The following is a 17670-nucleotide window of genomic DNA, read 5'->3' as shown; positions in this document are numbered from 1 at the left end:
ACCAAACTGCCTAAACGTCCCCTCCCTCTCTGCTCTCTACTTTTCTATAGAGTGGAACCTTGTTGTTTAGTATTTGGTGGTTAGTGAGGTCCCCCCTTCACCGTAAAGCTTCTTTGAGTGTCTAGAAAAGCGCTATATCAATTCAATCCATTATTATTATTATTAATTCAAACTCATGTGATGGACTGACAAGACCGACCCCGCAAACCAATCAGGGAAAAGATGCCCTGATTAGTCAGAAATGAGCCACGAGCTCAGAGGCGGGCGCGGCTAGGAACAGATATTCTCACTGAAAACGTCACTCACTAATGGGTGGAGAGACGGGTGGAGAGGACATTTCTAACAAATTACACTCAAATTATAGCTCCAGCTTATAGCAAACTTTTAAAAATGCTGTAACACGCATGTTTAAATACGCTATTTATTTATTGCTTTGTTGATAATGGGTAAACAGTGAATGAAATGATTACAATTTAATGAATGAGAGAGATTTTTTGTGAGAACCAGTTTGTCACTGTTCACTCAAAACGAATAGACTTTTAAAAGTTTGCGTGCCATGAAGGTATTGTCAGGGTTCCCACGTGTCCTGGAGAAACAGTATTGCATTTTTTTATTTTATTTTATTAAACCTTTATTTGATATGATCTTTTTTATGAGGGAGCCTTGGCCAAGATAGCAGCAATACGGTTTAACAAAAACCTACAATAAACATTAGAACTACATAAAACAAAGCATTTAGAAGTAGGTCAGAATCATATGCCTAATGCTTCAGACCAAAATAATATTTTTTTCGCGTTGTCTGCCAACAAATCACACTCCGATTTAACCTCCGGGTCCGGCCCAGGAGCCGCCAATTGAATAGCCCTGCTCTAGGGTATATATCATGTAACCGCGTTGTCTGATTACAGATAATTTATTTTTTAGAATTTACCAGCTCTCGTTGTGAAGAATAATCACACGTGTACGTATTTATAATTCAAAATTCATCCCAGCCTTTATACCACAGATACTCTAGGGTCTATACAGCATATAACCGCATTGTCTGATTACAGTTTAATTCATGGTTCACGATTTACCAGCTCTCGTTTTGAAGAATAATCACTGCGCCATTCACTTCGTTTGGAATCGCAACGGTCTATACTTCCAACATAAAGTGTACATATTTATAATTTGAAATTCGTCCCAGCCTTTATACCACAGATACTATAGGGTCTATAGCATATAACTGCATTTTCTGATTCCAGTTTAATGAAACAGTAAGCTGACAACATCCTAATTAACAACATCCTATCAAACAAATTTTCTTTTTGCGATCATACTGCTCGCGCATCCGCCGTGTTGATAAACAAATAATCCCCCTATAGCGCGACTGCGGTCCACTTTAAAAAAAAAATAGAGAAATCATTAATTAAACGGTTAAACCTGTACACGAAAAAAATGGGGTTGTGTAACCGTTAACAATTTTTTGTAACCGTTCACACTCCTATTAGGCACTGCTTTCTCCTGCAGCGGGCAGCGCCGAGGCGGTGGTCCCTCGGCAGCGGGAAACGGGGCTCAAGCGTGAGACATTCGCGGGCAACAATCCCTTTCTCCTCCATGTCGTGGTTCATGTACTTAGTAGTAACCCCCACAACGAGTCTCGTTGTGGAAATACCAGAGACGAGAGTCCGATGTGTTATGCGCAATAACACCAACAGCAGATCGGTTATCCAAATAACAAAGAAGTGTACAACACTTGCGAACTCGTATTAATGTTAGAAAATCTTTAATGATAGTTCCAGCATTGTCTTGTGTCCCTCAACCATTATTACTTCTTCTTTTTACAAAAGTACATCCAATGGCCATCAAGTTATCGAGGGGTGTCGGGGCATTGTGCTCTGGGAGCGATTCAAATCCCCTTATAAATTAATGAAGCTGTTGACGTCTGTGTGTGTGTGTGTGTGTGTGTGTGTGTTAACTCCCCTGTGCAGAACCAAGACGCACCCTCCCTCCAGAAAATCTCGTTGAGTGTCGGCTCGAGGCAGCTGGTGGCGGTGATTGGACCTGTGGGCGCCGGAAAGGTCAGGGCTCCTTTCCTTCATTATTACAGATTTTTTAACTTGCCCTCCTCAATCCCAAAGCTGTAGGAACAGGGTCCAAAATCAGTACCTGCCACCAGCTAATGATCGATTTTGAGTACCTGCCAATTGTTTAAATCGATGAGAACTAAGTATTAGAACAATTGTTTTTTAGGTACATTATTCCATTGTGGCTGGCGAAGGATAACATTTATAAAGTATTTTTTTAACTGTTTAAGAATGCTATTACCACCAAAACAGTCATTCGGCCTAGCAGGTTAGAGCATATTTTAAAAAGTTGTCAAGGAAGCAGTGCAACCATTCCAACTGAAACAGCTGTCCTCCCTCCCTTCCCTCAGTCCTCCCTGCTGAGTGCCATCCTGGGAGAGCTGCCCCTTGACAAGGGGGTGGTCAAGGTGAAGGGGCAGCTGACCTACGCCTGCCAACAGCCCTGGGTGTTCCCCGGGACCATCCGCGACAACATCCTGTTCGGCAAAGAGCTAGACCCCGCCAAGTACGAGAAGGTGCTGCGGGCCTGTGCCCTGAAGAGGGTGAGTGGTCCGGCCTGCACCCTGACAACCTGGCTCGATCTCCTGGACTTGATGACAACCCCTCTAGGATATTTAGATTCAAATCATTGCAAGACTAATTATCATGTTCATACAGTGCTATGATGATGATGGTCTCATTGCTCATCACTACGGCCTAAGGATCCTTCACAATCGGTATGTTTACATGCAAAGGGGCAACCAATATCCAAACTGCCATGTGAGCCCAAACCAGGTTTTGTTCAGGATTACCCAGCCTAGGTAATACCCGATCCTAACACTGAATAAATTCAATGTATTCTTTGACTAAATTTCAGGCACTTTAATGCAGATTAACATAGGGGTGGGAAAAATAATGGATTCTTCGATGCATCGCGATTCTCGCTAGAACGATTCTGTCTCGATGCAGATAAATTAATAATCGGAATGTTGCCTGATGCAGCATTCTGTTCGCCAAAGAGGGATAATTTTTGTAATTTTAAAATTATTGAATTTATCTTCAGTGTGTATTGGCCAATCTGATTTGTCTTGACACGATTGCGATTCAGCCTACGCATAGCATGCGCGCAATCTCACAGCCAGACACAAGAACTCCTTCTAATTCAAGAGCAGCTTTTCCTTTAATGACATAGAAAAGAAAGATTAGAAATAAAATAAAACTGAAACCTATTTTTTGCATGCTTCCATATTGTGTTGTAATGCAAGCTGCATTGATTATTGCATTATTCATAGAAAGTCATATTTGTGAAAAAAAGCTATCTTATCTAATTATGAAATATTAGATAAGATAATTCATCTGTTGATGTCTTTAATGATCATCACAAAAGTAGGAAGTGATTAGCAAACTTTTTTGCTAATCAAAATTTTTGATCGATAATCGCTTCAGAATCGAATCGTTGACCTCATAATTGGAATTGAATCGTGAGGTGCCAAGAGATTCCCACCCCTAGATTAACACCAGCACGTAAATCAAAATGACATTGACCATTAGTCTCGATGCAATCAGTGCTAAAAGCCATGTTTCCGTGCAATGCGGGACACAAATATAGGTTTATTTTGATAACGTGACAGTGTGCAATTTTGTCGCAGTTGTGTCCTGATACAACATCTTACAGCCGTGAGATCTAATGCTGAAGTTCTTTTCCACTTGCTCCAGGACATGGAGTTGCTGCCAGACGGGGACCTGACTCTGATCGGGGACCGGGGAGCCACACTCAGTGGGGGGCAGAAGGCTCGCGTCAACCTGGCCAGGTGAGTCTGATGCTCACCTCAGCTGAACCCTGGAGAGGTGAACCCAGGGGGCGGAGCTTAAAGGACGATACCATCCTGACTGTTCAAACCAATGTAACCGACTCCCCTGGCCTCACTAAATGACTATCTTGTCCTTATTCGGCAGTTTCTTTATGACCGTTTTTGTGACAAAAAAACATTTCCAAACCACAGGGTTGACTGATCTAGTACTGTAGTACAACATCTTTAACTGCTATAGTACTGTAGTACTACAGTATCTATTCTGAATTCACTGTATATCGTCTTTGATTAAAGCATCAGCTAAATCGTATATATATATATATATATATATATATATATATATATATATATGTATATATATATATATATATATATATATATATATATTGTGTGTGTGTTTCAGAGCTGTGTACCAGGATGCTGACATCTATCTCCTTGACGACCCTCTCAGTGCTGTGGATGGCGAGGTCGGGAGGCACCTGTTTGAAAAGTAAAAAAACCTCTTGTATGGTTAATAATAATCCTACACATTTTTGCACAAGCATGCTTCTACTAGTATATCTTGAGTAGTGGCTTTTTTTTTTTACCTTGAAAGACAACACCTCTGGCCCATCCTCTTGTGTGAGGAGATGGCTGAGGGAGGTCCATGAATTGTAGTGTGTGACTTGAATTGACATATCTGCGGTAGAAGCAAAAAACTCTGGCTGGAAGTTTTGAATAGCTCCGGTAGGGCAGCCTGTGCGGGATGGCGTATTCACTCTGCCTGGTAGCCTAATATCCCGCACGTTCTGTGTAGAGGACGTTTTTGGATCAACTCTTGTTTAGAGACTTTCGCAGAGCGCATTGCCAGACCAATCCACCAACCGTCCAGAAGGTTTCAGCCCTATATTTCATTTTCTTTTGGACACAATTTAAACAAATTCAGGCACTCAACGTGTGTGTGTGTGTGTGTGTGTGTGTGTGTGTGTGTGTGTGTGTGTGTGTGTGTGTGTGTGTGTGTGTGTGTGTGTGTGTGTGTGTGTGTGTGTGTGTGTGTGTGTGTGTCCCTCCAGGTGTATCTGTGGTATTCTGAAGGACAAGCCCAGGATCCTGGTTACCCATCAGCTGCAGTACCTGAAAGTCGCCGACCAGATCCTGGTTCTCAAGGAGGTCTGTCGACCCCTCCTCCCCTGTCCAATCACAGAGCAGTCCACACGTCATTTTTGCTCATGCATGGCAAAACCAGACCAAACACACACACTACTCTAAACGTCTGTTATGGCTAGGTACCGAACCTTAACCCTTTTGAGAAGGGAACAAAACAAAAAAACAACTAAGACAGGACACATCAATGTAATATTAATGAATAAAATATTTTGATTATTGTGGATTCACATAAACTATGGTGTATTTCGGCAGCCACTCATTAAAAAACAATTGCAAACATGATTTGGGTGGTTGAGATGTTTATGACGTGTTTTGCACATCATTTTCAGGCACTAGCTCCTAGTTAAGACCAACGCAGATAATGATTTACAAACAGATAAGTTATGGTGGTGAACCAGCGCTTCATGCACCAATACCCAACCCTGCCACGCCACACCAAGTCCATGATTCTCCATCATCAACATGAGTACATACCATATTCTGGTTTGGCTAGTTTTCTATGCACAAATCCAGTTAATACAAATCCAATCAGTGATCCGAGTTTCTCTCTCTGTTCAGCCATGTATTGCTTGTTATTAAAAGTTTTTCAAATTTAAATTTAACTGGTCTAGGCTGAATAGCATATAGGTTTCGGGTTTCCTTGGAAAGTAAGAGAAGACAAAAAAATAGATTTTGTTATGGGAACTGAGAGCCAGATGATGTTATTGTTGATGTTAATGTGAAACGTTGGTCAACCCCTGCGGTGCCTCCATCACAGGGTAACGTGGTGGCCCAGGGGGGGTATACAGACCTGCAGAGGTCTGGACTGGACTTCACCTCTCTGCTGAAACACGAGGAGGAAGGGGAGGGGAAGTTGGAGGAGTTGGCACGCAGCCGAACAGTCTCCTGCAACTCCTTGCCCAATGAAGAAGCAGACCAGCTGCCGGTGGGACTTTCAATTCATTTCAAAATACTTTGTTTGTCCCCAGGGAGCAATTGAAGGCACATAGAGCAGCAACAAAGGATAAAGGTTAGGTGAAAACATAGAAACAAAAACAAAGTGTTGTTAGTTAACAGATAGTATACACATACATAAAACTCTCTAAAAATGTAAAAAGTGCGACACATGACAGGAATATAGAGTGACTCTAACTAAGTCCCAAAATTTTCTGATGCTTAGTCAGTCTCTTTGATGCTTAGCATTTTATATCTTGACACTAACGGTGTTTGCTTGTGATGCTAACACTGTTTGGGGTCATCCCTATGTTCCCCAGGTCCTATGTTCCCCGGATGCAAAGGGTTAGGGTTATGGTTAGGGTTAGGGTGAGGGTCAACCCTAAACCTAACCCCAACCATATCGGAGGAGAGGCATTCTAACCAATCACAGGCGAATCAGAGGCGAAAAAGGCGGTACTTGCCCCTACCATCCTACAGAAAAAATATATGCTCACAGGGTCCTATGTTCCCCGGTCACATACAAAGCGGGGAACATAGGACCCAGGGAACATAGGACCCAGGCAACATAGGACCCGGGGAACATAGGACCCGGGGAACATAGATACGCTCCCCACTGTTCTTACGCTAACACTGTCTATTGATGGGAACACAGTGCCTCAAATGTTACCACTGCTTAGAAGGTAGATTAGCTGCTACATTAGGGCCACTATCTGAGCCGCTGCACTAGTAACAGTGTTATTAATTCATCTCTAAAGGCAGAACATACCCAAACAGCTGTGGAGGAGGGCCGATCGCAGGGGACTATCAGCACGGACATGTACTACAAATACTTGCGTGCTGGAGCGAACATCTTTGGTCTGGTAGTGCTCTTTGTGGTCAACATAGTCGCTCAGGTAAGCTAAATGCTTACTGCCAGCCTTTGCCAAGCACATGCATTTTGTATTCCATCTCTTGAGCCCATCCAAAATCCAAAGAAGTCTTGAAACAAGGAGTGTTTTATGTGCCGAAAGCTACGGAGCCCCCCAAGGGACATGGAGGAAAAAAAAAAAAATTGGTTTGCGAGATCTCGCAAAAGGTTTTGCGAGATATCGCAAAAGACTTTGCGAGATATCGCAAACCAACTTCCGGGTCAGAATTTAACTTCCGGGTCAGAGGAAAACCAACCACAACGATGGAGTTCGGGAGATTCATCGATGTTTATTTTGAGGTTGGCCTCAAATATTCGGACATCAAAGCCATACTTGCCAGTAGGCACGCTTTCCAGATAAGTGAGAGACATCTCAAGAGGATACTGCGAGATAGGGGACACTCTCGCCGCAAGGCGTACTCTGACCTGTCGGTCCTGGTTGATTTTATTAGCCGCCAACTGCAGTACTCCGGACTGCTTCACGGGTACCGATGGATGTACGCTAAATGCAGGGAGCATGGACTGCGTGTGAGGAAAGAGGATGTGCGGTTGTTGTTAAAAGAGCTCGATCCAAGAGGAGTGTCAAGAAGGCTAGCGAGACGTCTCAGACGACGAAACTACTTCTCTAAAGGGCCGAACTTCATATGGCACATTGACTCTTATGATAAACTTAAGCCATATGGCATTTGTATCAATGGAAGTATTGATGGCTTCTCAAGGAAAATGATTTGGCTCAATGCTTACACAACAAGCAGTGACCCAAAGTTGATCGGAGGGTATTACATAGAAGCAGTGCAGCGTTTGGGTGGCTGTCCCAGAGTTGTGCGCGGCGATCTTGGAACCGAAAATGACCACGTCAGAGGCTTTCAGCGTTTCCTCGTCCCCATCCAGCCAGACTGCACCATTGACAGTTACGTGGAGGGAGCCAGCACCGCCAATCAGAGGATTGAATATTGGTGGGGTTTTCTCCGTAGGGAGTGCGTGGAGTTCTGGTTAACTTTGTTTGCAGACCTCAGAGACAACGGTTTCTTTGATGGTGGGTTTCTGGATAAAGGTCTCCTTCAGTTTTGTTGCATGGGACTCATCCAGGTGAGTAAATTAATTATCTATATATTTTTTCATGTGTATATATGTGTAGCTTATGTGAGTGAGATATGAGGGGTAGGATTAGAGGAAGAAGAGGAAAAGTAGAAAAGGGAGAGATAAACAGAGGAGTTGACAGAGAGGGACATGAGAGGAAGAGACAGGTTGGGGGGGATGAGGGTGAATGCTACAATGTTGTGCTTGATTTAATTTGGTAGGCTAATCGCACTAGTGCGACAGGTTGTTAATGAACAGATGCTGTCTTTGAGACACAGAGAGGATGATGCACGCCACTGCTTAGAGGGCTCAAAATTAACAATCACCAAACTGGGTAAAGTTGTCGTTGTTGAGTCCAGCCGCCACTTTGGCTGGACACATCTTGTCCTTCAGCTGCAGAGAGCTGAGAGCAGTCAACAGTAACCTATAGACACATTTTGAAATAAGCCATTGAAGAACTACTCCGAAAACATACACTACAACCAATTTAATTTATCCTAAATTGCAGAAATCGGTTTACTAATTAATTAAATAGGCAGTGTTCAATGTATTAAGTTTTAATTAAAAGGAAATGTTCTAAAAATGTTTAGCATTAATATAATAATTATGTGTATACATAAACAATATACAGATATAGACATTCATATTATTGTTCTATGGGGGGGGGGAAACAATTCTGAATCAGCAAAAGTTGCTATTGGCAGGTTAGACTCTTGTCCAAATAAGTGCAATTTTTTCTACAATTATTACTGCACACAAGGATATAATATTGATTGTGAATCTCAAATGTATTTTTATGCTACTGAATTTTGTGCTTGCTGGCACCAGTGCTACCACTTAAAAAAAATCTGCGAACAGCCCTGGATATGCATTTATAGTTCTTCCTTAATGTATACTGTTTTTATATTCTTGCTTTTAACAGGATGAGTTGGATGACACTGCACAGGTTTGGAACACACACACCATCAGGCCATCGAAAAATCCTAACGTCCCCAGCGGTCGGCCGAACGTGATGTTTGCAGTACCTGAACTCTATGGGACAAGAGACTTCCTTTCCCCAATTGAAGATGGTGAATTTCAACTGTGCAAAAACGAATGCATCTTTCGCCAGACCAAACCGTGTGATCCAGATCTGTATGAACTATGCAAAATCTTTATGGCTGAGTCCAATCTCACCCTAGCAACAGATCCATATCAGGCAGTGAACTTGTACATGCACCTCAGAGAGGCCATCAGGGCATGTGTGTAGGTCAGGCGTATTTTGTGGTCACATATGTAAATAATTCACCTTGCTGTTCTGTTCCTTTTATAAGTTTGTGGTCACATATGTAAATAATTCACCTTGCTGTTCTTTTCCTTTTATAAGTTTCCTTTAAAGGTCCCATGACATGAAAATCTCACTTTATGAGGTTTTCTAACATAAATATGAGTTCCCCTAGCCTGCCTATGGTCCCCCAGTGGCTAAAACTTGCATTTGGTGTAAAACGAGCACTAGCTGTTCTGCTCGCCTTTGGAAAAAAAACGTTTTTGTATCTAAGCTCCTCCCCTTACTCTGCCTGGCCCGCCCAGAGACGTTGGCCAGCCAATGAGACGCAACCGTGTGAGCGCCACATGTGTGTGAATACACACACTGTAACGCAAGGGTTTCTTGTCGGTGCTTTGACGTCTCTTGTATTTCCACAACGAGACTGTCGTGGGGGTTATCTGAGCCATGGTTGAGAAGGACCTGATAGAATATCATTGGATTTCAAATGATGGGACCAAAAAATTGATGTATCTATCTAACTCCGAACTTCTGATGGCCAATCAGTACAAATATTGACATGTTACCGACAGAAAAGCATTTTGAAATTATCTGTGCATTTACAACCTGTAGTTTCAAATACTGAGAGAGGGTTTAAAAACGACAATACACGCTATTCATGTTTTGTTGAGACTGGAACATTTTTTATTACTGTAACTATATTGCTATCCCCTATTTAATCCTGGTGTGGAACTCTGAATAAACAAATTGCCAAACAAGTTTAGTGCTGTTTCTTGGTATTTTCAGGCCACATCTTACACTGGCCACATTAGCTAGATGAAAAACTTGGCAATGAATTAATAATTGTACTTGTGCAAGAACAATTGACTTAATTGTTCTTGTAATCAGACTAGTATTACCTCTCATACCATGAGAAGTTCCTGCAGTCTTCTTCTTAATGTCACATGATGTTGCTGTGGTGTCAAGACAGCTGATTGTATACAGCAGGGGGTGCGGTCATCCTGCCGGTTCAAGTAGGATGGCCTGAAACCTGTATAAAATCAGCTGTCTTGACACCAGAGCAACAACATGTGACATTTCAACCCGGTATCACGCCAGGGCATAAAATAGATACGTTTGTCCACATCGCAAGGCGTGTTCAGGGTCACGCTTTGCTCGAGCAAAGCGTGACCCTGAACACGCCTTCTTCTCCATTCGAAATGAATGGGGGAATAGTGCCAACAGGGGGCGATACGTTCTCCTAGCATTTGGTGAAATTGTTACGTAGCCTATATTAATCTTTATCTGAATGGGAAATGCAATATTTTAGGACAGATACACCATTAAACGTTTTTCTAATGACATTTCTAGCGAGAAATGTACATTTTCCTTGCATAATCTTCAGTCAGTGAATGTGTATGATCTTTATTAATCTTTATTATCTGAATGGGAAATGCAATATTTTAGGACCGATTCACCGTTAAACGTGTTTCTAATAACATTTCTAGCGGGAAATATACTTTTTACTTGCATAATCTTCAGTCAGTGATTGTGTCTGCTCTTTAGTTTTATAGTTATTAGGAAGATTTCATCGGCTCGCTCGTATGTTTCAACGACGTCAGGTTGTTAGGGACGCTGCTTTCGCTAAACTAGCAGCTCACGTGTTTCCTGCGTTTGTTATTAAACCGTTACTTTATGTAACTTTTAGTGAAGTCATCTAGTTAGAAACACGGTTATCTGAGAGCCAATCCAGTCGCCAAAAGCATACGTTGACAGTGTACGTTTTCGTGAACACTGGATTACGTCGCATTTCAACATAAAATAGCGTGTTAAGCACACACACACACACACACACACACACACACACACACTCACACACACAATGCCTTTCGCTGCTAAAACAACACCAAAAAATATTCCCTCAAATATTATTTCTTTCAAAACATTGGCGAAAATATAATATCTTTTTTTATTTGGGCTGCCTATAGGACATTTTGGGTGGATTTTGAACGGTATGTGGGCAGGAACATTAACAATCAAAACATGTCAGGTTATGAAAAGTAAAAGTCAATTAACAATTAACAATTTATAACAAATTAGAAAATGTGGCGAAGAAAAAAAAAGGCAGTGAGGCACACGGATTAAGGTATGTCCCAAGTGTATGCGCACTGCATCCTAAATAGATTATTTTTATGATCAGATGTCTGTAGAATAGAAAAAATGCGATTTGGAACGCAGGGAACACATGTAGCTCGCAGGTAAGTGACTGTTAATTCAAACGGAACCGGTAAAACGAAAAAACACAGTCAATGACGAACCATAATATTACAACTTGTATTATCAAGCCAGTCCAAGAGTTTAAAGTATATCCATATTCAAGTAGTTGCTGGACGGTATGTTGTCAAACTCAGTGCGAAATTCGGGGTATGAACTGTAAGTACACGGTAGTTCAAGGGTAGCTCCACAGGTACGACCAATGGGCCTTCTGCCGAGCCCGGTTTCAGCGTTGAAGCAAACCAATATTTTCCCAACACATATGACAGAAGACCCAGTGCAGAAACGCAGGATTTTTTTCTGCTTGGGTTGGTTCAGAATTTTTTACATACCGTTTCAGGTGGTTAAAGGTTGTCTCTTCTCTCTGAGACAGCACTACGTTGGAAGTTTCCAACAGTTGAAGCACTCTTTTGCCTGTGGCCTTCTTTGACTCATACAGAGACAACACACTTTGCTTGTCTGACAACCTCATCTGTACAAGTGCCATGGATGTGGAGAAGCAATCAAGTATATATTTTGGCTCTTGGAGAATGGCTTTGTGAGCCATTATTTTGATTGCAGGCTCCATGTTTTTCTTTGGAGGTAGGATATGGGAACCCATCCTTGTGAAAAGGTCAAGCAATTCCTCTTCATCACTTTCCTCCATTGTGCCCTGGAGAGCTTTTTCAACAGCTGATCTCTCAACAGAAGGGAGGTATTCGAGAAATGAGCTCATCAGGATGTCAGTATCAACTGAGTCAATTCCATGGATGCAGGCTAAAATGAAAGCCTTTGAAAGCCTCACTGGCATGACACCATGTTCCAGGAATCCTTTCACCCAGATTCGACCAACTGCTTGCCATTTAACCTCAGAGAAATCTGGCCTCAGCTTTGGAACTCGCTCCGATTCCCCTTCACACTGTTCAAGAAACTGCTCCCAGAATGCAGTGTAAACTTCCCTTGACACTCCGACGTCACCAATAGCATTTTCATTGACAAAGTCCATCGTCAGACTCAAATTCAAAATGCTGCTGTCCATAAATACAGCCACAAGATCGTCAACCACATTTATCCTGCAAATTGATGCTTGTCGTGGACTCTCTTGATTTCCGGAGTTGCCAGCTGAGGTTGATGAGAAAGGTTGGCTGTATGAAGTTGACGGGAAATCTTGTGGGGTGAAAGTCCATCCACTGTCCTGTGAGAAGAAGACAATAACAATTGTGGAAAAAGAGTCGTCAATGAGTGAAGGAAAGTTTGTGTGAGAATAGTGTATTTTGGATTAGTACTACACACCCCTACAGATATTCTATTTTCTGAAGTCCTTATTTTTGCCTTATTTAGTTTAACAGTTATTCTTCTTGATATTTGTATAATTTTGAAGTAGACATTGTGTTCCAATTATGTTTAACAGGCATAGAATACGATTCATGTACTACCTCATTTCCGCCACAGGGTGGATTGCACTCCCTGTCCTCCTGTGAAACCTACACGTGTAGTGCACTACTGAGACGGATGGCGGACAGAAACGTGTCCCTATTATGCCGTTTTTTACTGTTTATTATTTAATTTGTTTGACCTCATAGAATTGATTGACAACAATAAAGGGTTGTCTAGCGCATTATTTTTTTCTCCACCTATTACAACCCCTATGTGAAACACCCTGTTGCTTAGAATTTTGAGGCATAACATATGTAAAGCGCAATAGGAGAAGGTAAAAACGGAAAAGCATAATAGGACCCCTCTAAAAAATGTGTCACTATGTCGGTGTATATTACAGATAATCTATTAAAATAAACAACTCTATATAAATGGAACTCTTCGAGGCACTCTTGAGTTTGATTATTCAAGTGTGCTACCTTGTGTCAAAGTACAAATAATGTTGGAATGCTATTTCTACTAATGAAGCTCGAAAGCTTCCCTTCATTTCCCTCAAACAGCACACCGTCAGTTTATAACGCAGGCTATCACATTTCAATATCCAAATATGAGTATGTGAATGTATTTTGAAGATGGATTTGAAAGACAATGAATCTACTGTTGAACATGATCTCCCTACTTTTATCCTTTTATACCATCCAGATACACAATTGTATCACATCTTAACAGTTCTCTAAAATATTACACCTGTTTAAATTATGTGTTCAGGGATTCTTGTAGTGCTTAATCTTACTTGTGCAGTTTGCAATGCTTCCTCGTGTATGGACTGCACATTTGGTGTAGGCAGGCTATAAGCTGGAGACAACCGGAGTGGTATATCCTGAATAGGTTCTCCACTCAGGTCGACACTCTGAAGGATAAATTATGAATGCAGTATTATTTGACAGCAGACATTTTGACCCTACATATATAATATGTAATTGCAGATTGCAATCTATAGAACAGTTTCTAAACGAGTCTTCTTCATTCCAGTGTTCCGTTGAAATCCAGGGACACTGGTGAGATGGTAAAAATTCCACTTACATTTTTATGTAATGAAGAAAACAGAAAAAATAACAAAAGAAAACATAGGCCTATCTACATAGGACCGTTGCGCTGAGGACGCCATGTTGCACCGTCATTTTTCTGCTGTATCACAGAATAATAATAATAATAATAATAATAATAATAATACATTTAATTTAGAGGCGCCTTTCAAGACACCCAAGGTCACCTTACAGAGCATATAGTCATCATTCAAAACTATGTAAAACAGACTAGGAATAAAAGGAAAACAGAGGTTAAACATGAAGAATAATAATAATTAATAACACTCAAAGACGCCTAAAGTGAAGGGGGGACCTCACTAACCATAGGAGAATGGACAAACATTGGACAAACTTCCTTTTTTCTGGTATTACTATTTCTACTTCCTTTGCTTATTTTAATCAAATTACCTGTGTGATATCCTCATTGTTGCCAGACTTCAATGTTATGACATCTATCCAATCATCATATGCTCCACGAGGGTCATCTTCTGGATCCCATTCAACAGTGTCTGGCTCATCAGAGTAAGACTCAGATTGTAGAACTGCACTGGTCAGATCAATAGTTTCAAAGCAGGAGTCAGGCAAATCAGAGGAAGGCTCGAGATGATTCAAAACATCATCACTTGAATCAGTATCCTGCCCCTGGCCGATGTGGGCTTTTGTATTGTCTTTTGGAGTTGAATGAGTGAGATGGGATTTTGTTGAACCTTGTGCAGTCACAATCTCGGATGTGCCCCTATGTTTTTTGGACTTTGGTTGCATCTGGAAAAGCAGGTTCTGTAATGGAAGAAATCATGTTAAAAAATTTTGAAAGCGGTTATTTCAAATATGGCAGGGTGAAACACGTTTTCACAATGTATATTCAATAGTGATAAAAAAATATATTGCACAAGAAAGCTCCATTACTCTATTAAGCATAATATTTGAAGATTTTTCTGATGTAATTCATACACACACACACCCACATATATATCACAGGTACAACAATCTATTTCCATCGGCCTCTGTCATTATTATTACTTTTTTTTAGGGCCACAAACCTGATCAGTGATGTCGCTGCGTGATGAAGGTACAAGCTCCAGGTCATCAGTAAATGCTTCATCTGCATCAATGGGAGTGATGGCAGATACAGCCTCATCTGAAGTGGATAAACACTGTTGAGAATCCTCATCTAAGGACTGATCTGTTAAAGCTGCTTGTTCTTTGGTGCAGATGTAAAATCTAAGCAGCTTTAACTTAGTTTGTTCGTAAAGACTGCCGATAGATTCATTTAAAGCAATCTCCTTTCTTTTGAAATCGCAGACAACAAAGTCAAAGTCTTCTGCCCGGCCCTTTGTCGAGGCTCCGTCTGGGAAAAACAGCTGCTTTCCCAGTTCGAGGATCAGAGACACCGTTGAAGCTTTCTCCATTGTCGCGTGCCTTGTCCCCCCCCCATTTTGGGTCCTGACTTGATGGTAATCGATGCCAGTAAAATGAAGCCATCCGATTTCGATCTTTCTAGTTGTCTTTTCTGCTGCATTGTTCTTTGGTCTCGTCATCCCCTCTGCTTTCCTCTCCACCACACCTGATTGTGACACTCCATTTTCCGTGCTCCTATTTTAGCTCTTAATTTCTGTAGAAGCGTCTCTTTATCGGTGGTGCTGGTGTTTGATTGTTGACAGAAGGAGAGGACAGCTATTCTGTCACCATATGAAGTGATGTATTTAGCCATTTGCTCACCACTCATGATGGATAGCACTGCCTTGTCAACCTGCAAATATAAGAAGAAATACTTAATATTCTTATTTTAAACATACCAAAGCTAGGTAAACTTGAGATTGATTGCCTAGTCATTCATATTGTACACACACACACACACACACACACACACACACACACACACACTAAAGCTAGGTTAACTTGAGCTGAAAGGCTGACCAGGGGTTCTCATCTAAAAGTAACAAGTAGATATAAAGTGGGATTAAAACATTGTCTTCTGTTGACTGCTTGTTATGTGGTTTACACATTAATATGGGAGGACTGGACACACACACACACACACACACGCGCACACACACACACGCACACGCGCACACACACACGCGAGAAAGAGGGGCTCGGCCCGCCAACTAACGTGCAGAGAGATGCAGGGGCAGCTTCGCGCTTCGTAACAGACAGGGCAGAGCGCAAGCGCGCAGGGTGAATTTTATGAATGGTGAATGTAGGAGATAAATTCCCCTGCTTAAAGTATTTTATTGCAGTTATACCCAACCGGTATTTGCGAAAAAACACAGTGTGAAAGATCTGTCACAAGACGATTGATACGTATCCGTGCACATTTTTAAGTGGGGATACGCAAATCCTGGTGCGTTCCTAGTGGGTATACGGCGTATAACAACAGCAACATGACAGAGATAAAACACACATATCCCCTCATAAAGAAAACTAAAAGACATCTGAAGCTAATTTACAACATCTACAGCGTTGGACTAGCATAACTCGGAGCAGGGAACCTAGTCCAACTTCTCATCTCATTTTCGACCGCTTATCCGGGGTCGGGTCGCGGGGGGAACAGCTCAAGCAGGGGGCCCCAAACTTCCCTTTCCCGGGCCACATTGACCAGCTCTGACGGGGGGATCCCGAGGCGTTCCCAGGCCAGTGTTGAGATAGAATCTCTCCACCTAGTCCTGGGTCTTCCCCGAGGTCTCCTCCCCAGTCCAACTTCTGTTAAATTAAATTCCTGCCCACCTTGTCTCTTTGCATTCGCATGATGTCCTCTCTTGGGACCCCTCTGGACTGAAGGAAATGCTCTAAATCCTCCTCCATGATTATTTTCTGGTGTACGGTTCATCATAGATGAATGACTGTTGCATGGACCGTTGGTGAATGAGGGCTGCGGAAGTTGGTTTGCGATATCACGCAAAGAGTTTTGCGATATCTCGCAAAGTCTTTTGCGAGATCTCCTAAAGTCTTTGCGATATCTCGCAAAGTCTTTTGCGATATCTCGCAAAGTCTTTTGCGAGATCTCGCAAAATATTTGCGAGATCTCGCAAACCATTTGCGAGATCTCGCAAACCATTTGCGAGATCTCGCAAACCATTATTTATTTATTTATTTTCAACCAATTTTTTTTTTTTCCTCCATGTCCCTTGGGGGGCTCCGTAGAAAGCACATTCAGAATTCATTCATATTCTTGTGCTAAATTTCTGAATACATCATGAGCAGAATCTAGCGAATGGTATCTGGTAGGTGAATTGTCAATAAAAAAAGTTTTTTTTGTAATAACTTTTTTTTCTTCCATGTAGGTGGCCTACATCCTTCAGGACTGGTGGTTGTCTGAATGTTAAGTATATAAGCATTTAAATTTGTTTCTTTAGATTTAACAGCCAACTTGAATTAATGATTAAAAACCTTAAAGATGAATCAATATCAATAGAAACTGGGATTGTAAATAGGCATCTCGTTTGGCTCTAGTCTCGACGGTCAGCATTAAAAGAGGCATAACAATGGGTTTGTGACCTTATTTTCATCAGGTCCAATAGGCAAGGCAGCCTGACGGCCGACATAAATAACAACATCACCAACGCCACCGAGGTGTTGGATATACCCTTTTACCTGGGAATATACGGAGGTGAGGAAAAAAAAACAACGATTTTGTTTTTCACAGCGCAAACATAGCTAGCACACAGATGGCAAACACAGCTCGCCTTAATGAGATGGATCCCATTTGCTGTGATCCATCCAATTCACTAGTCTGTCTAGTCACTTTGGAGAAACTCAGATTGGTGACCCTGAATTAAGAGGG

The 17670-nt window shown here is 41.7% G+C and overlaps 1 protein-coding gene across 2 annotated transcripts in view; it reads left to right on the top strand.

The window, feature by feature from the left end:
- LOC115542108 (multidrug resistance-associated protein 4-like) overlaps positions 1-17670 on the top strand; it is a 40222-nt gene that overhangs the window by 14038 nt on the left and 8514 nt on the right. Inside the window, exons 10-18 of one of the 2 annotated variants that reach the window (XM_030354234.1) lie at positions 1971-2060; positions 2417-2608; positions 3762-3856; positions 4260-4346; positions 4909-5005; positions 5760-5927; positions 6694-6831; positions 17171-17208; positions 17399-17496. In XM_030354234.1, the coding sequence (XP_030210094.1) occupies positions 1971-2060; positions 2417-2608; positions 3762-3856; positions 4260-4346; positions 4909-5005; positions 5760-5927; positions 6694-6831; positions 17171-17208; positions 17399-17496 (1003 nt within the window). The remainder of the gene's footprint in view (positions 1-1970; positions 2061-2416; positions 2609-3761; positions 3857-4259; positions 4347-4908; positions 5006-5759; positions 5928-6693; positions 6832-17170; positions 17209-17398; positions 17497-17670) is intronic. The other variant, XM_030354235.1, reaches the window with a different exon arrangement.

This window comes from Gadus morhua, chromosome 4 (assembly GCF_902167405.1).
Source record: "Gadus morhua chromosome 4, gadMor3.0, whole genome shotgun sequence".
In the NCBI taxonomy this organism is placed as follows: domain Eukaryota; kingdom Metazoa; phylum Chordata; class Actinopteri; order Gadiformes; family Gadidae; genus Gadus; species Gadus morhua.
This window is presented reverse-complemented; position numbering and strand designations above follow the sequence as displayed.